Here is a 27,452-nt window from a genome sequence, read left to right as displayed (position 1 = left end):
CATTACCGTGAAAGATAAGAAAGTGAGTAATTGCAAAAATTTTGTTATATTTAACTTTCTAGGGTTGGACTTGTTAAAGAATAGAATGAGCGATGTTTAATAGCTTTACATCCTATTTTGTAACCAGTCTGTTTTGTAATTCCATGTCTTTATAGAGCATGCAAAGCCTTGTGCTGTCACTGAAGATACAAAGTTCACCGGCTCTAACATAAGGTCAGGAGGAGGAGTGTGGGAAAAAATAAAGAATCTCTAACAAGGGTCAGGTCCAGGAATATCTTGGAAAGGTTGTGGAGATTAATTGCACTGCTCACCTATTTGTGTATCTGGACAGAATCACACATAAACTTCTTTCTTTTGGGTGTCCACAGAGTGAGGACCCTGCAACAGGCAGTGATGAGTCAGGGATGTGATCTCTGGCTTAACTGTGTTTGCAGGATTGTGTGTTATCTGGACAAGAGCCTGAGTGGAATTCATTCCTTTATTGAGACATTTGGGTGAACCAAGCATTGGTCCACATCTCCATCTTCAGTTTAATTTTTCCAGTGAGGAGCTAAAACAGAAAACTCATGGGTAGAGACTACTGAATTCCTGAAATTGTAGTTCATTTGTAAGTCACTAATAGATAATAATATACATATATATATTAAATATATTATAAAATATATAGTGAGATACTTTAAGAAATTGCTTTCAAAATATTACAAAGTAATTATCACTTACTTCTGTCTTTCATTTTGCTTGTTCATCATTATGCTCTCGAAGGTTGACACCAATGTAATCTGATTTTGAGATACAAACTCATGGTATCTTAACTGGGAAAATGTCTCATCTTACTCTTAAAAATATTGACACCCTGGCTGGTGTAGCTCAGTGTACTGAGTGCGGGCCTGGGAATCAAAGGATCACAGTTCAATNTATATATTAAATATATTATAAAATATATAGTGAGATACTTTAAGAAATTGCTTTCAAAATATTACAAAGTAATTATCACTTACTTCTGTCTTTCATTTTGCTTGTTCATCATTATGCTCTCGAAGGTTGACACCAATGTAATCTGATTTTGAGATACAAACTCATGGTATCTTAACTGGGAAAATGTCTCATCTTACTCTTAAAAATATTGGCACCCTGGCTGGTGTAGCTCAATGTACTGAGTGCAGGCCTGGGAATCAAAGGATCACAGTTCAATTCCCAGTCAGGTCACATGCCTGGGTTGCAGGCCAGTTCCCAGCAGGGGACCCACAAGAGGCAACCATACATTGATATTTCTTTCCCTCTCTCCTTCCCTTCCCCTCTAAAGATAAACAAATCAAATCTTTAAAAAATACACTTAAAAAAGATTGGCTCTGGTCCCATTGGGGGACTCTTTTGAAGAAGCATTGTTTTATTTCTTACCCTATGGCTTGCATCTACATGAGTGAAAAGAAAAACAACAATATTGTGTGTTTTATCCATTTACAATCTCATCTATAACAATACAGGTTTTCGATTGTAAATCTGCACTCTAGGAAAATAGCAAATAATGTAGCTGTGTTACGAACAACAGAAAATAGTGATAATAAAACTACCCATTAAGCATGGTATCTGACTAGTAATAATGTATGGCATAGCAAATTATGGTACATTGTGAAATAGCACATTGCACAATTGTTAAATGATAATTAGGAACACTGAATAGAAACATGAAAACATACTTAGGGTATAATTAATAATTAGAGAAAAACTCATGATTATAGTACATGAGGTATGTACGTATGCACATGGAGGAAGCCCGGGAGATAATATGCTAAAATGGAAATTCAATAGTTCTGTTAGGGTAGTGGGACCCCTGATTTTCAAAAAAATTTTTTAACATTGTAAAGAATAGTGAGAGTGAAGTCACCAAATAAATGATGCTGTAAGTGTAGAGGGGAGATATTAATAAAAAATAAACATTGGATATTACAGAAAAACATTTAAAAGAACAAATCTTTCTTCCCACAATTGTTCACTCAGTGGATATTAAGATTCATAGTATTGAAAGCACTTTCAAAGGAGCTGGTTAGTAGGATTTGGAAGAAGGCCTGAACTTAACTATTTTGTTTAATATGATAATTGCAGTAGAAACTAAGCCTTGAAACAGTTGTCTAAATATGCTCCAGCTTGGATATCTTGGCTGAATTCACACTTCGGCATTAAGAAACAGTTTAGGAAAAAAACATATGTGTAATAAACAGCAATATTGAGAAGGAGAAATCCAACAGAGAAAATTTCAAAAATAAAATACCTATTTGATATTAAGTCGAAATGACTATTTGAATTTACGGCAAATAAAAAAATAACTAATGCCAACATAAATTTATGTCTGTCCGAAAGCTCTTAGAGGATATCAGAAGCAATTCTCATGTCTATTATGTTAATAGCAACAATTTGCTGGAACTGAGAGTGAGCTACTCTGTTCTCTAACTGGCTCAGGCACTTTCCTCCTTTTCCTTCTCTTCCATCTCTGTTCAAAAGAATGACGGTGTTACCTTGAATGGTACTTAACAAGTGTTGATTGGGGACATGAGGCTAGCTTGCGCCATGTTAGGAGAGGGTTGTTTAATGTAAGATGTTAAGAAAAATTCACACACACAATCACACATTTTATTCTTCCTGGTCAAAGTTAAGCCTCCCAGCACAGCATTAACAAACCATTACTTTAGCACTGTAGGAAATTCCTTCAAACACATATTTAGCTGCCTTTAAGTATCTTAAATAGGTGAAGAGAAGAAGGAACTCGACATATGTTTCTTCTGAAATAGAACTTGAAAAATGTGATACAATACTTGATATCTTTAAACTAGTAGATGACTTTGCATTTGGAAATTGGAGTGTGTGTGTGTGTGTGTGTGTGTGCACTATATGAAGGAGTGTGAGCTGGCTTCCAGAAATCAGAAAATAACTTTTCCAACCCCAAACTACAGCTGGCAGTGAAAGCATCTCTTTTCAAGCCCCGTGTAAGACTTGCTGAGCCTCTGAACATTGCTTTCTCAAGCCTTGCTCATCTCCTCACCTCTAAAGCTGTCCACAGTGGCAAACAAATTAGGGGAAGTTCTTATTCCTAAGAGTTATCTAATAATTTTCACCTTCATAAAAATATGGTCTCCCTCTTTCAAAATGCATTAGAATGATCAAGAGGCATTGTGATTCCAGGAATTTTTTTCCCTTCATGCCAAGTCCAGAGTAAATTATATATAGTGTAAGGGGGTGCATTAGATTATTTGGGGCTCCAATATCTAAAAAATTATCCTCAAAAATATTTTACTCTGCATTCCTCATTTTATTCCCAGAAAGGTATTTAGCTGAATAAAAAAATATTTGGTAATAAAACACATCTGCTTTCACACATCTACAAAATTCTTTTTAGTAGTAGCAAGAATTCAATCCATGTCACATAATTGTTACCATGAATTGCATAACTTTGGCCTGCATTTTGCTGTAACTCATTTCCTGGCAAGACAGAAAGTGCCTTTGACAAAATGCCATAGAGTATTCATACTGGGAATGAATGAAAAGATAATCTAGTATAAATCAGTTCCATACCTCCCTTTTCAGGGAACTGAGACGTGAGAAGATCAAATTTGCCCAGGATTACAAATCTCATTTTATGACATTTAAGCCCTACTAAAAAACAATTACATGCCTTTGGCATATTTGAATAGGAAATTGTAATTTTTAAGGGCATAATTCTTAAAACAAGAGAAATTGCTATACTTAGAGAATTACAGAGTTGAACCTGAAATACACAAGAGAGGTATACCCCAAATTTTTGTTCTCAATTCCACTTTGGGGAAAAAGTGGCTGAGACAATCTGATCATTAAAAATAAGTCATCATTCTTTGAAGGATGCAAAATTATTCTGATCTTCAGGATGAAATACATACCATTTCTATGTATAATTCAATATTTCTCTTCAACAGGGACCCAGTAGTATTCTGGCTGATTGACCTCTTGTCTATTACAGTTTAATAAGTGAAAGAAGAAATACATTTTAGAATCCCATTGTACTTTTCTTCCTCAGCAGCAAAAAATTAAACATGAAATAGAGCAGACCTTTGCCATGTATAGTTCACTGATCAGATGAACTTAATAAAAACTGGGCTTTAGTTAAATCTGGTAGATTAACTCCCATTTCATTGGCATTTACAGTCTTTGGGGATGCTGAACAAATGTACAAATAATGACATTTCCAGAAGTTTAATCATTGCATTTCATGTAAATTCTGCATAAAGTTCAAGACTAAGATATTGACTTCAGAGTTTTCAGATATTAAAAGGCATATAGGAATAGTAATTACCAGTATATGTCTCCCCAAAATATTAAAGACACTTGTATACACATGTAAAATCCATTTTGATTTGATGAAAACAAAGTCTAATCTATGAAAATATTACATCAAGTCATTTTGCACCTGATGGAAAAATTACACATAGTAGGGTTAGAACCCACTGCAGATAAAGACCCAGTAAATCACTTTCAGTGGAGAGTTTAATCAGTGACATAGCCATCTAAAAACATTAGTTTTTCACATAGCTGTTCACATTTATTTTACTTTATTAAATTTCTGGTCTTGTCAGAAGATAGTAACAAACTCAAATGCATAATTCAACTGTCTTTAACTGCCCTTCCCCCAGAAACCATCCTACCTAAGGAGGGGTATAGCTATTCTCTCCTGACTTGTTTTCTTTCAGCAAATACTAAGTATGAAAGCTTTCCAACAGAGAAAAATCATTCCTTATAACAAAGCATTACGTGTTTTTTCTCTCCATTTCTTCAGACCTAAAGCAGTTCGGTGTCCCCGTGGATAACCCAAGTATCATTTCATGCCTGGTTTCTGCAGCCCACTCAAGATTTACCTTGCTTTTGGCAGGTACTGAGTGGTACCTTTGGGGTTATTTACAAAACATCCAACATAGTTTAAATAGTTAAAAAGCAATTAGTACTGCTTCCTCTCCTACCCACAGCCTCTTCCAGTGTCCTTAACACTCATCACCCTTCCCTACAATGTGTCCCCCACATGCCTATTTACGTGGCTCTCAGGCACCAGAGGTTTGCATGTCCATCACATACCAGGCTGGTTTCTAACAGTGTGAAGGCTGTTGGAGCAGGGCTGTTTCCTTCCATCGGGGGCTGAGTGTAGTCATGTTTCTGTCAACACAGCAACTCTTGTATGCAAAGCTTAGACTATCGTCTCGTGGTCCCACCTGCCTTGGCTCTGGTTGATGTAACAACAGTATCTGTCATAGGGACTGTTCTGCTTGTAGGAGCAAACGATGATACTGTCCTGGGGCACAAAGTAGATGCTGTCCTCGGGCTCGGGGCACTCGGACCTGTCCCAGGCTGAGCACTTGGCATCCAAGGCACTGTAGGCGAGGGAACTGCCTGAGGGACAGTAGCCATCCAGGTGTCTGGATGTCTCCTCCTGATGCTCACTCTGGACCAGGCTCTGGCGTTCTCCTTCTTCCGTGGGGGTGGGGATAGTGATGGAGCTGACCTCAGCCTGTGGCTGGAGGGGAGGCCTCCCCCTGAAGCCCGCCTTCTTGGCCAGCTCATCTGAGCTTCCCTTGCCTGACTCCAGGTCCGAAGGGGTCCTCAGCAGTTCCACCACCTCCTTGTCCTTGGGTTTCCGGAAGCAGGGCAACTTTCGGACCCATAGTAACTCATTTTCGGGCCACTTGGTGCACCCCTCAGTTTTCCTGGCCAGGGCAATGGCCGCAATACCTGGTAGGCAGATGGCTGGCCCAATGGCCAGGAGGGGTATGTTTCCCAGGGTCTCTCCTTTCATCCCAGAGACAGTGAACATGAAGCCAAAGACCAGGAAGACACTGACCAGAGCCACCACCAGTCCAGTCCTCGGGTTAATGTCATCAGGCCGCATCTTTCATTCCATCCAGGTTGGGAGCTTCCCGCTGGCCAGGGTCAAGCTTTAGCTTTACTGTCTTCTGTCAGAGAAACCGTGATGGGTTAAAAACAAAATCCAAGTCAATTTCCCACCCACCAACTCTGACTCTCTTACTCTCGTCTCTTCATCTAGTCGGATATTCTGGGTCTCTGCCCCTCTTTGTCTGTCTCTCCCCTGTTTCTGTCTCTCTTTGTCTGTCTCTGTACTATTTTCACCTCCCTCTCTCATATAAACGTCCACCAGCGGGGGTCCCTGAAGTAGTACCTGAGGTCTCCTCCCGTCTCCTGGGGCAGGGAAAGAAGCCAGTCTGAGTCTCCTTAGACACCACCGCGGCAGCTGTCCCCTCGACTCTCTCCCTGGTTTCTGGAAGGAAAGCCTGACTTTTCCTACTGGCTCTGCGTCCAGGAGGTGGGACGAGGGAGCCCGCCTTTCCCAACAGTGCCCGTTGCGGTCCCAGGCTCTGGAAGCTCAGCCGTGGCTCTGTGCGCGATCGCCGAGTGCAGGGGGGAGAAAGGACTTAGTCTGGGAAAGAGGGAAAGCGGCGTGCGAGCCTGTGCTCCTTGTTACATCACTTTCAGAGCAAGCTCAGAAACAGAGAAGGACGCATGGGGGCGCGAGGCGGGCAGACCCCAAGGGAGGCCACCATGCAGAAGAGGCTGCTCAGGGTCCAGTCCGGGTGCTCAGAGCAGCCCGGGAGGGCTGAGCAGGGAGGCTGGACCCGCTTTGGTGCCCTGGGAGGGTCTGGGGTGCAAGGCTGTCGCTGGCCTGGGACCGAAACTCCGGTCGACTTGCCTATGGGGCAGCCCGGGCTCTGAGTTGGGGGTCCTGAGGACCAGAGGTGACAGCTGGAGATGTCTCCCAGGGACCTGGACCCCTCTTCAGTAACAAATCGAAGTGATCCCACCGGTATGACAGCGGCTCCCAAGAGTTTCTCCGACTGCTGGTCTCTCAACCTCGAGGCTCCCGGGGCTGGCTGGGCTGCACGCGCCCAGGTGCCGCCGCCGGCAGACTGCTCTCAGTCCTGGCGCTAGTGCCAGTGCGCTCCGCTCAAAAGCGCCCTGGCAGTGGAGCGGCTGCAACTCCCAGAACGCACAGGCCGAGTTAGTGGGGAGGGGTAGGTGCCAGGTTTCGCTCAGCCTTGGGTGGAGTCACCAGAGCCATTTGCTCAGGTCTTCCAGTGTCGGATTCGGGGGATGGGGATGCTCTTGGAGCCTGGACCCCACTCCAACATAGCCGTGGTTCTGGCCAGACCTGCTGGGTCAGGGGAGAAGGGCTCTCAGCCTTAGGGTCCCCATCCTCACACTTCGCACACAAGACCCAGCTCACCGGGAAAAGGAGGAACCTAGACTGGGTAGGTCAGGCTGACCAGCCCGCCTTGCAGACGCAGCTTTGGCTCTTCCCTCCTTCCTTGCTGAAGCTGGTGCAGAGAACCAGTGTTCTTTCCACGGCAGCAGGTGACCGATTCTCTGGCGAGACTGGCTTTGGCTGGGGTTCATCAATGGGCTGCCCATTTAGGGCAGATGGGGAATAGTGAGGAAGAGAATAGGGTATGGGTATATTCTTTCAAAGCACTGCCTTGGTGGAAAGAACTTCGACACTGAGGCCTTCCCCACTTACATGACCTGTGTGTGCCTGCGAAAAATGATTTAATCTCTCCGAGAATCAGCGGACTCATCTGTAAAATGAGCTATTACTACCAAATATGTGAAGGAACAGTATGAGGACTAAAGAACTGTAAAGTTCCTAGCACAGTACTTGTTACATGGTCCTTTTCATAAAATGGTTGAAATAGATATTTGCATAGTATATCGTGATCAGTGTAAGGCACAGGCCAAATCATAAATCTTGCCACTGTCCAGATTCTCATGAAGGACAGTAAGTAGTACTTCCTGCCCTTCAGATTGATAACAACATTTCCCAGTATCCTTTCAATAACGCCCCTTTGCATGACGTTAGCGTGAGTGGTTTCTTCCTCTTGGAAATACGAAGAGTCTTGGGCAGGACAGGCATTTCTCTGAAAGTGATGCCTCCAGATTAGGCCGTACGTTTTCATTGCCAATTTAGAAGAGGTGATCGAGTGGGCAGAGGGAACGCTAATTTTTACATTAATTTTTTACTGAAATATCATGTAAATAGAGAAATGAGCACAAATCATAATAAGTGTACGTTTGAGTGAATTTTCACAGAGAACACGCCCATTGAACCAGCACCCACATCAGGAAGGAGAACATTTCAGTGGCCCCCTAATGCCCCTTACGTCACTCCTCCTCTGCCCATTCTAAGGAACCATGGTTTTGACTTCTGGCAGCATGGATTGCTCCTGCCTGTTATTTGACTTTATGAAGAGCTGGAGCCAATGGTATAAGCTACCAGTCTGGGAACCAAGCTAAGGCAAGTGAGGCACTAGCCTCAGGTGCAAAATTCAAGGTGGTGCCCCAAAAGCTCCTCAATAATTAAGAAAAATAATATTTTTAAAACTCAAAATTAATTTAAAAATTCATGATGAATAAAATAAAATTTAAATACAGGATCAGGGTATTAGATTTTCCAGAGAATCGGAACCAACTGGGTGTGTGTGCACGTGTGTGCGCTGGCGCATGTGGTTGGGAAGATGTGGCAAGTCCAGGAGGTGCATGACAGTCTGACAGGCTGGAGACGAAAGGTGGTGTGCTGGCGGATTTCCTCTTCTGGGGAGGTCAGTCTTTTTCTATTAAGGCCTTCAACTGATTTGTCGAGGCCCACCCACACCATGGACAACAGTCTGCTTTACTCAACATTTACAGAGTTAAATGTTGATCCAATTCCAAAATACCTATACCTACACAGCAATATTTAGACATGTTTGATCAAATGTACAGGTATTGTAGCCTAGTCAAGTTGACACATGAAATTAACCATCACAGAAACACTTTCAGGTTTTGGAAGCAGGTGAGGTGAAGCCCAATAACACCTTAAGGAAGCTGAATTCCTTAAGGAGTCTCCCTAAAATATGTATGTCTGGTACTGTATTCCCTTTTCTTCCTTCTCTTCCTCCTTTTTTTTCTCTTTCTTTTTCTCAACCTCCTCATTTCCCTTTTCCTTCTTCTTTTCTCTGTCTAGATCTGTTTTGATGCACCACTGAGAAGCCAATCACTTATGCCACATAAATTCCTCTTTACTAGACATGTGGGCACTTTGTTTGTATTGCACGAACTCATTTTTGTTCTGACATTGATTAGAGTGTGGACTTTTTGAGAACATTGAGACCCAAATCCTGCTCTCAGCTCCAAGTCCTTTCATGCGTCTCAGGTTTTTCTTCACCTTGAACACTGCACGGAGAATGGCCTCTCTCCATCAGCACAAGATATACCAGGGGAGGCTAAGATCCTCTAACTGCGTGATTGACAATTGCTAGGTTTGCAAAATTTCAGGTGAAGCGAAAACATCCCATTGGGATACATATTTTCCTAGCTACAGAGTGTATTTCACTCAAGAATCACTTTTTAGACAGAGTCTATTCAGTTCTTATGCTGGCTATCATTTATGGAACCATATCTATATGCTGACGTCTTTGCCGAAAGTCTGCTGGTTTAAATAATAATCTCATCGTAAAAAATTACCTTCACAGAAACACCTAGAATACCGTTGGATCAATATTTGGATATTGTGGCCTAATCAAGTTCACATGTAAAATTAACGTTGACAATCAGTTTTACTGACGTTTCCTTTTGCATTGTGAGTCTACATGGCTCGTCACAGCCTTGCCTACCATCAGCACTCTTTGGTCTGGCATTTTTGGCTCAGTTTATGCTTCTGATATTCATATAGATTGTGGCATATAACAATAGTTTCTTCATTCTCGTATTAATTATAACAATGTACTTAGATATCATCACTTTCCCAAAGCAGCTATCCAATTTATATTCTGGCCTCTAGTGTATGGGCATTTCAGCTATTCCACATCATTGTCAGCACTTGGTATTGTCAGTCTTTTGAGTTTTATCCATGTAGGTTGCCAGTTGATCTTTGTGTAAACTACAGAGGAAGCCTGGTTGGGATCCTTGATATTATTCAAATACTCACACGTCAGTTGTTCTCTCCTGTGCAGGCACCTGCTGAGCCTGATTGCAGCTGAGCCTCTTGTTCTCATTAACCTCTTTCCTCTAATTCACTTGTTTGATTTCTGTGTTCCTAAACTTGTCCCATTATACTATGGTTGTCATTAATTTAGTGCTTATTTATTAACTTCCTGCTACGCCCCATGGTGCCACTATCAGAAACAGAGCACTGGGCTAATAGATCGTACGTAACAACATGGTAATCAAGACAAGTGATTTCCAAATTTGTCATCGCCTTCTTCATACTAATATATTAAGCATTAAAAAATACACAAAGTAGAAAATAAAAAGATACAAGGAAGGTAAAATAAACAATGTTTTAAAATGTCTTGTTAACTGTGATGACTTTGTACTGTCACAACACAAAGGCACAACCCACATTTCTACATTTATGGTAGTGGCTGTAAATCCACATTTCAGAGAGTGTTGATCATTTCAGGATGATGCTGTCCTCTTAACAGAGCTGATTAACACATCATTGTTTTATTGTTTTTACGTCCTAGCGTGGCCGACAAGGCACTGTACCAGGAGTAGAAGCATCAGCTCCGTCATTACTTCATTCACTTAGGCTCCCATTGTTGCTATCATCTTCAATACGAGGGGTTTGTTTTTTGTAGGAACACTTTTAGCCTCTTGTCCATTTTGTGAGGTTAGTTTGGAAAAAATTATATAATGCAACACATACATCCCTTTACCTGGGCATGCATAAACTACAATATTTTGGAATAAAGAAAAAGTGAAAAAAAGGAGTGTAACTATCCATTCTCCCTTTATGAGTAGCTCATACTTGTACCTGACACATGACTCTTTGAGGAAACCCTGGTGGCAATCCATTTTTCACCAGTAGCAAAATTTAAGCCCTCATTTTGAAAGATAAGTGTAAACACATTCCCACAATGTGAAAATACTTCACGAGAAGTATTTTCTTCTTGCACATCAGCTTCTGTAAACAAGACTTCTAACTGCGTGCTTTTAATGCACACCAGCTATTAGCTGGAGCTAGCCCTGGAGTGTGTGAATCCAAGATGGAGGAGACCATCTTGGAGACCAGTGGAGACCACTGACTCACAGTGCAAGGTCAGACAGCCTCTTCCACCGTTCTTTTCATGAAGGACACTCTAAGCACTGGAGAAAAAACTGGCAGGACCTGAAAAAACACAAACAAATCCAGACCATTTGATTTTCTAGCAGCAAGAATTTCACCAAAATTGTAGACTTTTTTCCCTTCAGAAAAAGACCTTATCATTCCTGAAATGGGTTATAATTTACTGTCACATGGGCAACCAAATGATTAGTTTTCATCACATGAGAACATTGGGTACCTATTGTGTACTGGATATTGCAATGGGTGCGAGGTTTTATCCCCCCAGAGAATGTAGGGTAAGAGATATCCTGGTGTAGGAGTCCGAAAAGGTGGATTCTTTTTTTAAGAGTTTTTTTTAATTGTGGTAAAATACACGTAACATAAAATTTACCATTTTAACCACTTCCAAGTGTACAGTTTAGTGACATTAATTACATTTCCACTGCTATGCAGTCATCACCACTCTCCGCCTCCAAATCTTTTCCATCTTCCCAGACTGAGATTCCATACCAATTAAACAGCAGCTCTTCATCCCCTACTTCCTCAGCCCTGGCAACCTCTATTCCACTTGCTGTCTTCATGAATTTGTCTATCTGAGGTCCCTCATATAAGTGGAATTGTAGAACATTTGTTCTTTTGCATTAGATTCATTTCACTTGGTGTGATACCTTCACACAAATACCAGAATTTTGTGGTGGATCCTGGTCGGCAGGATTCATGTATGTTGTGGCTGCTCGTGAACGAACACACACGGACAACAGAAGTCCTGTGTAAAAGAAGGGACGGCATGGCCACTCTCTGAGAGAGAGGGTGAGAGGGCCAGAGAGCCCAGTCTCTGCCTGGCCAGGCTTTTATTGCTTCTCTGGGTATATTACATGGAGGGTAGTCCTCATTTACTATGCACAGTTCACTGCAGGGGACTGCCTTTTACAGATAACAAAGGAAAGAATGCTGCTAACTACTTCAAAGAGAAGGATGTTGCAGATCAGGGGGGAAAGTGGTTGAACTGGTCACACTCCATACTTGGGAGGTTTTGCTCAGATTTTAGGAAGTTTCAGTAAGCCCTTTCCGCCTCAATCCAGGGTGAGGGAGTTTTAGCAAGAGCAAGTCTCATAGCAGTCTAGGTACAATGCAGGTCTGATTCCCCATGGGAAAACCTCTCTGTGGGCATGGTCCTGCGTGCCACATGCACCCCACTGGTTTTCCATGTGAAGGCTGAGCTACATTTCCACACCATGTGAAGTGGTTCCCTATGGAATTTCATTGTTTTTTAAGGCTGAATGATATCCCATGTGTGTGTATGTGTATATGTATACACTACATTTTGTTTATTAATTTCTCTGTTGATAGACACTTGGATTGCTTCTACCTTTTGACTATTAGGGATAATAGTGCTATGAACATGGGTGTACAAATATCTCTTTCAGTCTCTGCTTTCAATTCCATTGGGTATATACCCAAAAGTGGAGTTGCTGGTTCATACAGCACTTCCATGTTTAATTGTCTGAGGAGCCTCTATACTGTTTCCCACAGGGATGTCCACAGTGACTGCACCATTTTACATTCCCACCAGCAATGCACAAGTGTTCAGTTTCTTCACATCTGGCCAATGCTAGTTATTTCTGGGTTTTGGAAAATGTGGGTTCTTGTCCTGCTCTTCGACACCTTGCTTTGCTCTTCATAGGCTATGTGACTTTGGCTCAGTCACTTGGTATTTTACCCTATTTTATCTTAGTGCCCTTTTTGGGCATCTGGCTCTAATGATGGAGGGGGACATTTGTCCTCCAGACAGAGATCTTCTGTACTTTATGATACTTTCCTTTTAAAAACTGATTTTAATCGCAAACTCTATGTGCCAGACACAAACACTTATAGTTCTGGCAAAGCACTTACCATAGTGTATGCTCATTTGCCTCTTTACGTGTCTGTGCACACTGTGAGTTTCTCAAGTGTAAGGAGGCTTCATTCATGTGTGAGCTCCAGCACCTGGCACACTGTCTTGCCCAGAGTGAGCAAGCACTCAGTACACGTTTGGTGAAAGAATAAATGAGCCTCATGGGTAAGTAGGGAACCTCGCACACACTGCTAGTTTCTAGACCAACCCCCTGGCCATTTATCTGCCCGCTGAGGCTGCTTGCTGAAGACACCTGTGATTCTTTCTGTGGTCTTCTGGCCTTGGGAGAACCCTGGCTTCAAGAGCAAGGAAGGCTGGAAGTGCCAGAGAGTTAGTGCCCCCAAAGCAGCCCATGATGAAGGACGTATGGGGAGTTGGTGGATAAATTCATTTCTTCAGTCTCTGGTTGGAATAACTGAGGTCTCTCTACTATCTCTTTGAGTCTCCTGGCAGACAGTGGTAACCGGCTTAATTCCACAAGCTCCACTGAAGGAGAGTGGGGAAATGAAACACTCTCTTCCTGTGCTTTCTAGGCCTACCTTGGAGGACTGTTGTGATAATTAAATGAAATGCACATGTAAAAGACTTTGAAGTCTCAAAATATAACTGGGGTTACTGTTGGAATTAATTCTTAAGAATGAGGTAGGTTGAATAAGCCCCTGAAGATATCCAGGTCCTAATACCTGAACCTGTGAATGTTCCCTTATATGGCAAAGGGAACTTTGGCAGATGTGATTAAGTTAAGGCTCATGAGATGGGAAGTTTATCTTGGGTTATCCTGGTAGGCTCTGAATATAATCATAAGTCACTATAAGAAGGAAGCAGAGGGAGATGTGACACAGAATAAAAAGGCAGTGTGAGCACTGAAGCAAAATTCTACTCTGTTGGCTTTGAAGATGGAGCCCAGGAGAGGGAGAAAGGCAGCTTTAGAAGCTAGAAAGGCGAGAGAATGAATTTTCCCCTGAGATTACTTACCTGCCAGCACCTTGGCCCAGTGAAATTGATTTTGGACTTTTGATTTGATCTCCATAACTGTAAGAGAATAAATGTGTGCTGTTTTAAGCCATGAAGTGTACGGTAATTGGTCATGGAAGCCGTTGGAAACACAAGGAGGGTCTTGCTTATCACTCTTAACCCAGTCCAGTAGGTAGAAATGGTAGCAGCAATTCCCAGTGGCTCCAAGGGATCCTGCTCGTTTTTCAACCTGCTGCCCTCAAATAAAGTAAGACCAGTTTGTGCTGTCTTCGCCCCCTTGGAGGCCAGGTGTTAACCATGGGCCCAGGAGGAATTTCCACTGTGTTTTAAAGACAGCAGAAAGAAAGAGTCAGGGTTTTTTATGGGCTAATGAAAGTCATTCAACAAGCAGTAAAGTGAAGTCATAAATATGCCTTGAGGAAGCTGAGCAGAGGAACTCCAAAGGCCAGCCCCAATTCCCTGCTGTTACTAAAATTACCTTTAACCATCAACTGTGTTCTCTTTCACATCAGGACTCGTATCCCTGATAAGCTCTTTCAGCTCAAACCACGCAGAGTGTTCCCATGAAATATGGTTTTGTGACTAGCCCTTCTCCCCTCCAGGACTCACAGTCTGCAGGGAAGCACCACTTCATCCTTCTTCAGCGTCCAAAGTTGGACAGTTTGAAGGCTTAAAACGATGTTTTGGAAAGGATCAGAGAAATTTGAATATGTATTGATACCAAAGAATTGTTAACTTTGTTAGATGTGATAGGCATTTTGGCTGTGTAAGGAAATATCCATATATTTTAGAACTGTATAGGGGATGAAATAATATAATAGAGACTAAGAAAGAAGGAAAGGAGGGAAGAAGGAGAGAGAGAGATGATGAACTAAGTATGGCAAAATCTTGATAATTATTAAATTTAGGTGATGGGTATATAGATATTTATTATATTGTCATGTGTTTGAAAATATTTTATAAGATGTCCTGGAAATAAATTTAAATGGCTAAATAGAGTCTTAGAAACTTTCAGTGAGAGGCAGCTGCAGAATAATTATTATGAGGTCAGGCTCTTAAGTTGCCTGGATTGCAATCTAGGCTCCTGTACTTTCTGCGTGACCTTGGGCATGTTACCCACTCTCTTTGTTCTCACTTCCTTATAGGTAAAATGGATACTATAAGAGTACCCATGTCAAAGGACTGTGGAAAAGAATCAACAAGATGATACTCCTGAAGCAGTGAAAATGCCTGGCACAGACCACTGTGTTTATTATTATTATTTTTAGTATCGTCTATTGAACTGGCATAGTGGTTCTCAGCTAGCAGCAGTTTTGACCCCCAGGAGATATCTGGAAAGATCTAAAGACATTTTTGTTTATCACAACTGGGGGTGCTACTGGCATCTGGCGGTTAGAGGATGGGGATGCTGCTAAATGTCCTATTCCATGTAAGACAGCCTCCCACAATGAGGAATTATCTGGGCCGAAATGTCAATAGTGTCAAAGTTGAGAAGCCCTGCACCAGTATTACAAGAACATTATAAAAACATTAGAAAATACAGATATGTAAAATAAGAATAATAATGTCTCATAATTTCAGCATGCAGAAATAATCGCTATCCAAAATTGGAAATTTACAAAAAGAAAATGACATCTTCATCAAAATTAAAATGCATAAAAAAGAAAACACCCCTTTATGTCACTGCTTCCAGTGGTGACCTGTCTTCATTTCTTCAAAAACATCACAGTTTACAGAAAGTTGTTCAATCCCTTCAGACTTCTGGTAAATGTTCCTGTGACATTTGACTAGACTATTAGCTTCTTGGAATGAAGCTGAATGAAACACAAGGAAACTATTCGAAGTCATTAATGATCCCTCTCAGAAATCTTTTCTGGTTGAATTTATTTGGATGGCATTGGTTATATAGGTTTCAGGTATATGATTCTATAATACATCCTCTGTATATTAGAGTGTATGGCACCTCAGAAATCTTGTGGGAACCTACTCTGACACCACTGTTCTAGGGGAAAGTTTGTTAGATTATATCAAAAGCCTTTTAAAAGCCCATACTTGACTTGGCAATTCCACTTCTAAGAATTTATCACAAAGAATCAAACAGGTGTGCAAAGAGAAGTGTTTGTCCAGTTGGGCACTGCTGCATTGTTTTTAGAGAAAAATTGGAAGGACCTAAGTTGGCAACGATACAGGGAGACTGGCCCATTACACTCTGGTGTACCTGTGCAGTAAAATGCCACACAGTCGTAAGAAAAAGACAATGTCTATCTCTATATTTTTGTGGAAAGATATTAATAATATATTCTGTGAAAAAATAACCACAGAAATGTATGGGAGGACTAATGTGTTAATGAGTATCATGCAAAGGGTGTAGGTGACCTCCAGCAAGCACCACTGGAAAGGCCCGGGACCCTCATGGAGAAGGGTCAGAAGACTCAGGGATCCCAGAATCTCCTGGCAACCTATGGAGAAGCATGCTTGGGGAAGTGCATCTAGATGCACTTGTGGCTGTGCTCTTGCAGAGGGATCTCACCTTGTTGCTTTTCTTTCTAATGGACCAAAGGGGCTGCCCTTGTCACTGGGTGACAAATAGTTTGCAAGTCAGTTGCTAAGAAGTCTGTGCTTAGGTGCACCTCTCGAGGGAATTCGGTGAAGCACCTAGAGTCTTTGGGCCCCCTGGTCCAGAGGAAAGTCGGTTTGGGCACAGCCCCTCCTGCTGCAGGGAATGTCAGTCAAAGGTCACTCAAGTTCATCGTCAGCAGCCAGAAAGAGTCCCCAGGATTAGCCGGTCTGTCTTCCTCTCTCAATCATCTAAGCAGCCAGCTTTCTGTGTCTTAAAATGAGGAGTTGTGCCAGATGATCTCCGAGGACCCTTTGAGCTCTAAGTATTGTATGATTCTGTTTTAATCACTGCCAGTGGCCATTTCTGTTGTCATGAGTGACCTGTAAATTTCCCTGGGGTTTCATTGGTTACGATTGATAGTGAGGTTCACTTGCTGTAATATCATCAGATCACTGAGGAGGTTCACCTTGGTATCAGACAATACATTCCCATCCTTCTCCCTCCTTTTTCTTCCTAGGTCTTCTCTCTATCTCTCAGGTGGTTTATGTGTCTAAATTAATTCAGATCAGTCAAGTACTTTTAAGAGTAAGGTCACTGTCTTGCTAGGAAAAATAGTCCAGTTGGAACTGAAATTGCTTACATCATTATTAGCAGACATTAGTCTTGCTGTTTGTGTAACTTGAAGTCTATTAGTTCTAATGGTCAACATTTGCCCCTTGGAGGAAAAGTGGCCCGAGAGAAGCCACCTAAATTCCTTGAGTCCTTCACATAAATACTCCAGGGATTTGAGGAAGTGCTTGAGGCTGAGTGAGGGAATCGGGGGAAATGGCATCCCTTACAGGTATGAAGTGAAGTATTTTTAGAGGATTCATTCTCCAGTTGGGGGGGTTCTGGGAGAAAGTCAGAGGTTCTGGGAGCCTTGGGGTAAATGCCCCTCTCCAATGTCTCTTCCCACAGGGCAATCAAGGGCAGATGTTGAGAGAGGTCATTCAGGCCCCTTAGGGTGAGGCAATTTAACCATTGCTGACTCGAACCATCCCAGGAGCACAACCACCAAGAAGTGCACATGTAAGCTTCAAGTCACAGACAGATTTGGGGAGGATCTGCCTGGCTATTCAGGAGCTCTACAGCTGTAGGCAAGTTACAGACCTCAGATCTTCCTTTTTTTCAGTCTGTAAAATGGGGATAATAATATTTAATTCCCAGGTATCATGAGGGTTACATGCCATATTAAATAGTCAATATACATGAAGCTCTTGGGAGAGTGCTCACTGGTAGACGCCCTATCTAAGCATCTGCTTTGACACTTTCAAGAGCCTTTTGCAGAATGGCAATGGTCATGGCTGCTGTTTGCTGAGTGCTTTTGATGAGCTGGGCTCTGTGCTCAGCACTTTACATATATTATCTCATTTAGTTTGCATAACAACCTTGTGAAGCAGCACCATTATGTCCCCATTTTATTTTATTTTATTTTTTTTAAAGAATCTTTTTTTAAAAAAATTATTTATTTATCTTTAGAGGGGAAGGGAAGGAGAGAGGGAGAGAAATATCACTGTATGGTTGCCTCTCATGTGTCCCCTGCTGGGAACTGGGAACTGGGAACTGGCCTGCAACCCAGGCATGTGCCCTGACTGGGAATTGAACCGCGATCATGTGGTTCACAGGCCCGTGCTCAGTCCACTGAGCTACACCAGCCAGGGCTATGTCCCCATTTTAGAAACAAGGAAACTGAGGCATGGAGAGGTTCAGTAACTTGTACAAGGTCACACAGTGAATGAGTGGTGTTAGAGTCTAAGCTCTCAATTTATTAGGTTATAGTTTTGCCTTCCCCTCCTCTATAACTTCCCATAGGTCTTAGAGTTAACTTCCTTCAATTATAACTTAAAGTCAGAGGAACAGGAACTTCTGTAGAGGACCTGCAGAAGAAATCTCCACTGCCAAATTCTTGGTATCTTGCGATTCAAACTAGAGAGGCCGCAAGACACCTCAATTCATCACTCTCTGTCCCTTTCCCTTTCTAACTGACAGTTCTCACCAAAATCAAGGGCTGGGCAATACCATTCATGTCTGAGAACTAAGTCGAGTGAGGCTGATTTAATTTTTATCAGAGTCTCTTCTGAAAAGCCTGGAATACCTTGTGTTCCAGAAATTAACTTCTGGTCGCCATGGTGAGAAAAACTGGAAGGACAAAGTAAAGCTAATCGAGGGAAGTGCAGTCTGCAATCCCACATTTTGTGAGTGGTGTCATTCTTATTTTTACCTTCATAAGGTTTTAATGACTCTAAAAGCAATGTGTTTAATAGAGAAAAATTTGAAAGCATAGAAAAGTATAAGAAAATTTACATCAATCATAGTTCTATTGTTATTTTGAGAAACCAGTATGGCATGGAGGCTTGTGTAACTCCAGATCTTTCCAATAATTCTAATACATAGTTGGAATATTTCAAATATACACATATATTTCCCTGCTTTTCATTTAGTAATATATTATAGACATTACATTGTAAATTATTGTCAAGTACAAGTATACAAATGTTAATTTTAATACCTTGGTAATACTGTCTCATGTGGAATTGGTATTTTTTTAAAAAAGTAAAATCTATGTTAACTATCAGTCAGTTTAGAATTAGAACATTGCCAGTACTTCCCTTTGTGCTCATCCCTAACTTCATCTCCGTTTCTTTCTGAAAGGTAACCACCACCTGTGGTGGACCACTACATTGGCGGGCCCTCCTCCCCTCAGTAAACATGACTCCTACTCTGTGCTCTCCCAAAGCAACATCAGACTTGCTTTGACCAATGGGACATTACCAAGCATGATGCGGAGATTTGATAAGTGCTTGCACGTTGGGGTAGATTCTTTTGGAAGAGTGCTTGGAACCAAGACCGCCACGCTGTGAGGACGCAGAGGCTGGCCCAGCCCCAGGCTTCTGCATCCCCTGCCCTCAGGCTGTCCCAGCTGGCCATCGGATATTGGAGCCACCCCAGGCAGGGCCCCAGGCAACGTGGAACAGACATGAGCCATTCCATGAGCCATTTCTGTGCAAACCCCTAGCCCACAGAATTGTGAGCAAAAAAAATCGTTGACGTTTTAAATCACTAAGTTTTTGGATGGCCTGTCATGGCAGCGGTAAATAACTGAAACACAATCTAAGTGTGTATCCCTAAACCATATATTACTTAGTTCTGTCTTTTTTGGTATTCTATATAAAATGAAACATGCTGGGTATTTTTTTTTTTTTTTGGTGATTTGTTCCTTTTAGTAAACATCCTATCTGAGACATACCTTCAGGTTGTTCTGTATGATTGAAGTTCATTCATTTTCTTTGAGTGGGCAGCGTTCCATGGTTCCTTATTCTTTCTGTTGCTCACAGTTATAGGTCTGTTTGGAGTTTGGGGTCATTAGAAACGAAGTTATTGGGGACATTGCTGTACACGGCTCCCAGGGTTCATGTCCAAGCGTTTCCCTAGGGCATATTCTTGGGGGTTGAATTATTGTGCATAGGCAAGTGTACCAGGCATGTCAATCTGTTTCCCCAAACGGTCTCCTTTCACATGTCCCACCAGCAGTGTATGATTCCCAGGGATCCTCATCCTTGACAATCCTTAGTATTAGCAGATCTATAAACATTTCTCTATGTCATAGGTGTATAATGGCATCTCATTATGGTTTTAATGAGTTTCTGTAATGACTAATGAGCCTATTTTTATATTTATTGATCATTTATTTATTGGTCTTTTCTAAAGTACCAGTTCGAGAATTTTGCTCATTTTTTAATTCAATAATTTTTTTATTGGTTGTCATTTATTGTTTATATGTGTTATAAATATCTTTTGTTCTTTTCACTGTCTTTCATAATATCTTTTTGGAATCTTATTTTAATGTCAGTAACTTATCATTATTTTATTCTATGGTTAGCTTTTTATGGCTTGTTTAAGAAATTATTTCCTACCCCAAGGTCATGAAATAGTCTCTTACATTCTGTTTTTGGTTTTTTTTTTACCTTTTTAAAAGGATTTTATTTATTTATTTTTAGAGGTGGGGGAGGAAAGAGAAAGACGGAGAGAGGAAGAGAGGGCCAGGTCACGACCCATGCATGTGCCGCAACTGGGAATTGAACCAGTGACCTTTTGCTTTGAAGGATGATGCTCAACTAATTGAGCCATGACAGCTAGGACTTACATTTTCTTTTAAATGACTTGACATTTAGGGTCTTAATACATCAGAAGTTTATTTTTTATGTATGGTAAGGAGGTAGAAATTCAATTTTGCATTTTTACCCCCATGGGTACCAAACTATCCCAGCACCGTTCATTGTAAGCTCCTGCTTTCCCCACCACAATGCTACTTGCATCCTAGATCACATGTCTGTTGTCAGCGGGTCTGCTCCTGGGCTCTCTGTTAACTCTGATGGTGACTTTGTGCTTGCTTGATATTTTGATAACTGCAGGCAAATCCTCTCAATTTAGTCTTCTTTAAGAGTGTCTTGGCTATTCTTTGCATTTCCATATTAATCTGAGTATCAGCTTATCAAGTCTGACAAAATACATACTGGGTTTTTAATCAGAACTGCATGACTCTATAGATCAGTTTGAAGAATTTACTTATTTATAATATTCAACCTTTAAATCTATGCACATTATACGTATCTCCATTTATTCAAGTATTCTTAATGTATTTAAAGATTTTATAGTTTTTGCTATTAAAGCTTCGTACATCTTTTTAGGTAATTAAAAAATCCTATTGTAAATGATATTTAGTTTTTTCTGTTACTTTAACTATGTCAAGACAAAATTGATTTTTATAAATTGATTTTGTATCCAAAGTTTGCTGACACCTTTATTAGTTAATATGATTTTCTGTAGAATTGTTTGGATTTCTATGACACAATTATACCATCTGTGAATAATAACAATCCTTTTCTCTCTGCCCAAAACTTGTAATTCTGATTTCTTTTCCTTGTTTTTCTGCAGTGGCTAGGACCTTCAGTACAATGTCGAATAGATATTGTAATTTCAGTTATCCTTATCTTCTTGTTCCCATCTTAAAAGGAAGTCATTTAATAGTTTACATATAGAATAACATTGCTATAGGGTTTTTTCTGCAGGTAACTTTTTTCTGATCAATTGACTATCCTTCCATTCCTATTTTACAAAGAATGTTATCATAAAATGATGTTGAATTTTGTCAAGTGCTTTTTTTACTTCCTCTATTGAGATGATCACATAATGTTTTCCAATTTATTACTGTGGTGTGTTACTTCAATTAATTTTCTAATGACAAATCAATTCCTACTGCTGAATCAAATCAATCCTGCTGGATTCCATTTGCTAATATTTTATTTAAATAGTTTGCTTATATGTTCATGAGTGATATGAGAAACTTTTTTTTACATTGTTCTCAGGTTTCAGAACCTTGGTTAGACGAGCCTTATATATTCTGAAAAGCTTTGGGCCTGACAATGTTCCTCCTGGCTGTACTGACAGATCAGCAGAATTCGCCAGTGAAGCTAATAGATCCAGGATTTGAGACTGACAGATTTTTTTACTTCTAATTTAATTTCTTAAAGGATATAGGACATATTCTACAACTCCTTGAGTTAGTTTGGTGAGTTATATTATTCAGAGTTGTCTATTTTCATACGAAGTTTCAAATTCATTAGCATGATATGGTTAAAAATACACTCCTTATCTTTTCAAGGTCCACAGCATCATAACTATATGCCCCTTTCACTTGTTTCTTGTTTCTTGCTTCTGCCCTCTCTTTCTGCGTCTGAATCGTCTTACCAAAGGCTGATCAACATCAACAATCTTTTTAAAAAACTAGTGATTCACTTGGCTGATCTTCTCCAGTGTATTTTTTCTTATCTCATTAATTTCTTTTTAAAAATATATTTGATCAATTATGGTGTTACAGTTGTCCTATTACACCCCTTTATTCCTCTCTGCCCTGCACCACCCCTACCACCTGCATCCCACCCCCCAGCCCCCCGACAGTTCATGTCTATGGGTCATACATATAAGTTCTTTGGCTTCTCCATTTCCTGTACTATTCTTAATCTCCCCCTGTCTATTCTCTACCTATCATTTATGCTTCTTATTCCCTGTACCTTTCCCCCATGCTCCCAACTCCCCCTCCCCACTGATAAACCTCCATGTGATCTCCATTGCTGTGATTCTGTTCCTGTTTTAGTTGTTTTCTTAGTTTAATCTGTTATTGTTTTGGTTTTAGGTTCAGTTGTTGATAGTTGGGAGTTTTCTGTCATTTGCTGTTCATATTTTTATCACCTTCTTTTTCTTAGATAAGTCCCTTTAACATTTTTATAGGAGCTGGGTGATGATGAAATCTTTTATCTTGACCTTATCTGGGAATCACTTTATCTGCCATTCCATTCTAAATGAAAGCTTTGTTGGATAGAGTCATCTTGGATGTAGGTCCTTGCCTTCCATGACTTGGAATACTTCTTTCCAGCCCCTTCTTGCCTACAAAGTTTCTTTTGAGAAATCAGCCAACAGTCTGATGGGCACTCCTTTGTAGGTAATTGTCTCCCCTTTTCTTGCTGCTTTTAAGATTCTCTCTTTATCTTTAACCTTAGGGTAATGTAATTATGATGTGCCTTTGTGTGTACTTCCTTGGGTCCAACTTGTTTGGGACTCTCTGAGCTTCCAGGACTTCCTAAAAGTCTATTTCCTTTGCCAGATTAAAGAAGTTCTCCTTCACTATTTTTTCAAATAAGTTTTCAATTTCTTGTTCTTCCTCTTCTCCTTCTGGCATCCCTATGATTCAGATGTTGGAACATTTAAAGTTCTCCTGGAGGTTCCTAAGCCTTTCCTCATTTTTTTTGACTTCTTGTTTCTTCATGCTGATCTGGTTGAATGTTTATTTCTTCCTTCTACTCCAAATCATTGATGTGAGTACTGGTTTCCTTCTGTTTACTGTGGGTTCCCTGTACATTTCTCTTCAGTTCACTTTGCATAGCCTTCACTTTTTTCTCTATTTTGTGACCACATTCAACCATTTCTGTGAGCATGCTGATTACCAGTGTTTTGAATTCTGCTTCTGATAGGTTGGCTAACTCTTTGTCACTTAGTTTTATTTTTGGAGCTTTGATCTGTTCTCTCATTTGGACCACGTTTTTTGTCTCCACACCTGTTACACCCTAAGGGGCAATGCCTTAGGTATTTGCCAGGGTGGGGCAACCCACTCCTCTGCGTTGTGATGCTGTATGTGGGGGAGGGCTCTGAGGGGGAACAATAACGCTTGCTCAGCTCTCTGCCTGCTTCCGTCTCTTCTCTGGCTACACACAAGCAAATCGGGCCCTCCTGGTGTTGATTCCAGGGTGAGTGGGTTTGTGCACATTCTAGGACCCTGTAGATCTCTCCAAGGAAATCTTCTGTGAGGCTGGGAGTTTTTCCCACTACCTCAACCCCCATAGGATTTTTCAGTCAGAGGTTTTGAGGCTTATTTCCCCATGCTGGAACCCTGGGTTATGCAGTCTGTCTCACTCCCCAGTTGTTCTTTCCAGTTTATCCAAATGTAGAGAAGATGCAAATGTAGGACCTCCCATTGTGCCAGCCACTGCCCTGCCGCACGTCCTTTCTACCCCAGCTGCCTGTCTCTGCCCCTTCCAACCAGTCTGGATGAATGTTTCTTCTTTTACTTCTTGGTTGTCAGACCTTCATACAGTTTGATTTTCTGGCAGTTCTGGTTATTTTTTGTTTTTAAAGTTGTTATTGTCCTTCTTTTGCTTGTGTGAGGAGACAAAGTATATCTACCTATGCCTGCCTCTTGGCCAGAAGTTCTCCTATCTCATTAATTTCTGCTGTTACCTTTCTCTTTTCCTTTTCTCTTCTACCTTCTAAGAATGATTTAGATGGACATTTGAGTTTACCTCTTGGATTCTATAGCACCTTGAGGAAAGCACTATGAGCTTTTTCCTTAGATTTTTCATCAGATTTGGGCTGGATTCTCTTTTGTTTAGAAAGACCTAGGGCTTGTGTCTTTTGCACTTAGCTGGAAAAAGCATTTGCCTCTGGAGTCTCCTTCTATCTCTGTGTCTTATGTATATAAGACAACTCTCTTGTGTTCAGCTTCTCCTTTGCATTTCAGCAATTGATCAGAATGTACTTTGGTCAAAGTATTGCTAATTTGATCACTGTAACAATTATTCCATTGCTCAGTAGACTAGAGAAGAAGGCCTTGGGTGGATATATTAGGTGTGACCTACACCTGCACTCCACCACAAGGCTTAGTCCAACTCCGAGGCTTCATTTCAGGGCAACACTCCTTTATAGGGATCATATGAACCACCCACACCAAACATTTTTCCTCCACATTCACAAAGAACCACAGAATGATTATGGATACCTTTTTATGGACATCATTGTACCACACTTCCTTCCATTTGGCTGAAAATTAGTCTTGGGAACTTAGAGCACTTTGTAATATCACTCTTCAGAATGTGGCAGGGGGAGGGGGATAGTGCTCCCAGCTTATGGCTGGGGCCTGGGTTGCTCGATGGCCTGTCATGTTTCTCTCAGCTTAACTACCACCCAGAAACCAAGGAAAAGTCATTGTACTAGAAATCTACATTTCCTTCTCTCTCAGCCTGATGATGAGGAAAGGGGTTTAGGAAAAGAAGGTCCTGAGTCAGCACGAATAGACCTGCAGTGGGCAGAGCTCTGTCCAGAGAACCCTGTCATCTTATACCCTCTCAGAGGTTCTGAAACATCAGTCTTGTGGTTATAGTTCTCAGAGTAGGACCTCCTCCTTCCAGGATAAGAGACCTACGCACAAAGGCCTTCTCACACACACTGTCCCTAATCCCTTCAATGTTCTGTGACTCTGGGAATGAGAGAGGGTAACTCAATAGGAGACACTCTGAAGTAAGAAAAAGAAACTTGCCCTTCAGAAACATGGAGAAGATTAACATTCATTCTCTGAGTTTAGGGATTTAATCACATGTGTTACAATCCTAAACTTCAGTTAAGAGGTTTGTTTGACATATTCCTTCATTGGCCTCGTTGTTGCAAACACATGAATGGTGTGATTTTTCTCCATTCATCTCATGTGGAGCTCTAGGAAAGGAGATGTATTACAGGACCCATGGGTCCTAGGGACACCCAGCAGCATCAGCAGATGCCACCTATACTGGCCATATGGCACTTGTTTTTCAAAACCATTGCCTCAAATGGAAACTGAACAGATATTTCTTGGGGATCTACATTATGCTTGGTTTTGTGACTGCAGAAGTGAATAGGATGTGGTGCCTGCCCTTAGGGAACCCACAGTGTAGTGGGAGATAAAATGTCAACAGATAATTACCTCTGGATATGCAAAGTGTTAGAAAGATGTTAAGTACAGAGTGCTGTGCAAGCTGAGAAAAGAGTGAATGTGTGGGAATCTCTTCTGCATAATCCTCCAGGTCCACTCTTAACCTTCCCTGCTCCACTCTCTGCAGTGGGAGCTTAACCTGCATGAACTACATCAATAGACTCTTTGCCTTCTGGCCTCTGGTTGCACTGGTCCAGGGGTGACTGACAGCAGTAGGTGATGGGCATGGGACAAGGAGGGTGATTGGGGTATCTATTCCCTTGGCTTCTTCCTTGCAGTGTGGCCTTGGGCTGGCTGCATCCATCCCACAGCCACAGTCCCCCCTGAGGTGGCCCTCTCCTCACTACTTTCCTGCCAGTTCCATCAACTTCTCATCCCTTCACCTGCCAAGCCTCTGGTGATGACAGCCCTGCTCTTAGCACTTGGATACTGCTCTGCTAGCCCTTGCATTCTTCCTGTAAACTGCTCATTCCTCAGTCAGTAGTCCTTTATTACATTTGTCAAATTACCCTTATTGGAGTGTGTCATCTCAATTTTTCCTGCTTGGTCCCCAGCTTATATGTAATCCTGTTGGAAGTGGGGGGAGTTTAGTGACTCAGTAGGGAGGCTTTGCAAAGGAGATGACATTGAGGTTAGGGTTTAAAAGCTAAATAGAATTTTGTCTAGCATTAAGTTAGCCTTAACTTCTTACAATCTAAAGGCTATAGTTAAGCTGATACATCCCCAGGCACAAGCTCTCCATGCTGTAAGTTTTCTTCATCATCAATGGTTCTCTGTTTTGTGAGAAGTACTCTTGTAAATAAGCAAACAAACAAGAGTCCCAAGAACAATGGTAGCTGTTCTTTTGGTATTGATTGAAAAAATTTTATAATGAGGAACACTTACCTTTAAAATGAATTAGAAGCCCTGGCTGGTGTAGCTCAGTGGATTGAGCGTGGGCCTGGGAACCACACGGTTGTGGTTTGCTTCCCAGTCAGGGCACATGCCTGGGTTGCAGGCCAGTTCCCAGCAGGGGACTCCCGAGAGGCAACCATGCATTGATATTTCTCTCCTTCTCTCCTTCCCTTCCTCTCTAAAGATAAATAAATAAAAATCTTAAAAAATAATAAAATAAAATAAAATGAATTAGAATTTAACTGACCTCAGCAGCACCTAGGTAAGGGTAAAACTAGTACATACAGGTGTGAAATATTGTCACTTACTCTGCAGATGCTGCTTGGCTCATGTGTGGACTTAAGAACACCTTGAAAAAAATCTTTGCCTTCTTTCCTAGGAGTCCATGGCCAAGCTCAGAAGCCACAGATCTAGGAAGAGTCTCCATATCCCTCCCCTCCTCTACTCCACTCCTTCCTGCACAGGTATCCAAATCATCACATGTTAGAGCTGGAAGGAGAACACACAATTTACTCAATCTAGTCATTGTATTTTACAAATGAGGGAAAGGAGGTGAAATTACTGTCTCAAGAGTCACATAGCTAGTTGGTAGCCAAGTCAACAGTAAAGTTTGGCTCCCTTTTCTCCTAGTCAACAGCTTTTTCTACTACTAAAACTTTAAAATTGCCATCTTCCCATGGTAATATTT

General features: G+C 41.3%; 1 protein-coding gene across 1 annotated transcript; it reads right to left on the bottom strand.

Moving 5' to 3' along the window:
* Positions 1-3,886: 3,886 nt before the first annotated feature.
* TMEM215 (transmembrane protein 215) lies at positions 3,887-6,982 on the bottom strand. The gene is made up of 2 exons (XM_037036004.1): positions 6,191-6,982; positions 3,887-5,966 (listed from the first exon to the last, which is right to left on the bottom strand). Exon 2 carries the CDS (start codon positions 5,900-5,902, stop codon positions 5,204-5,206), a length of 699 nt encoding a protein of 232 aa, XP_036891899.1. The 5' UTR covers positions 5,903-5,966; positions 6,191-6,982; the 3' UTR covers positions 3,887-5,203.
* Positions 6,983-27,452: the final 20,470 nt, after the last annotated feature.

This window comes from Sturnira hondurensis, unplaced genomic scaffold (genome assembly GCF_014824575.4).
Source record: "Sturnira hondurensis isolate 20B ecotype Veracruz unplaced genomic scaffold, ASM1482457v3 Scaffold0022566, whole genome shotgun sequence".
Lineage (NCBI taxonomy): Eukaryota > Metazoa > Chordata > Mammalia > Chiroptera > Phyllostomidae > Sturnira > Sturnira hondurensis.
The sequence above is the reverse complement of the archived record's forward strand: the minus strand, read 5'-3'. Positions and strand labels throughout refer to the sequence as shown.

Coding starts and splice junctions, on each gene's coding strand:
- TMEM215 (XM_037036004.1), bottom strand. CDS start 5,902: ATGCGGCCTGATGACATTAACCCGAGGACTGGACTGGTGGTGGCTCTG.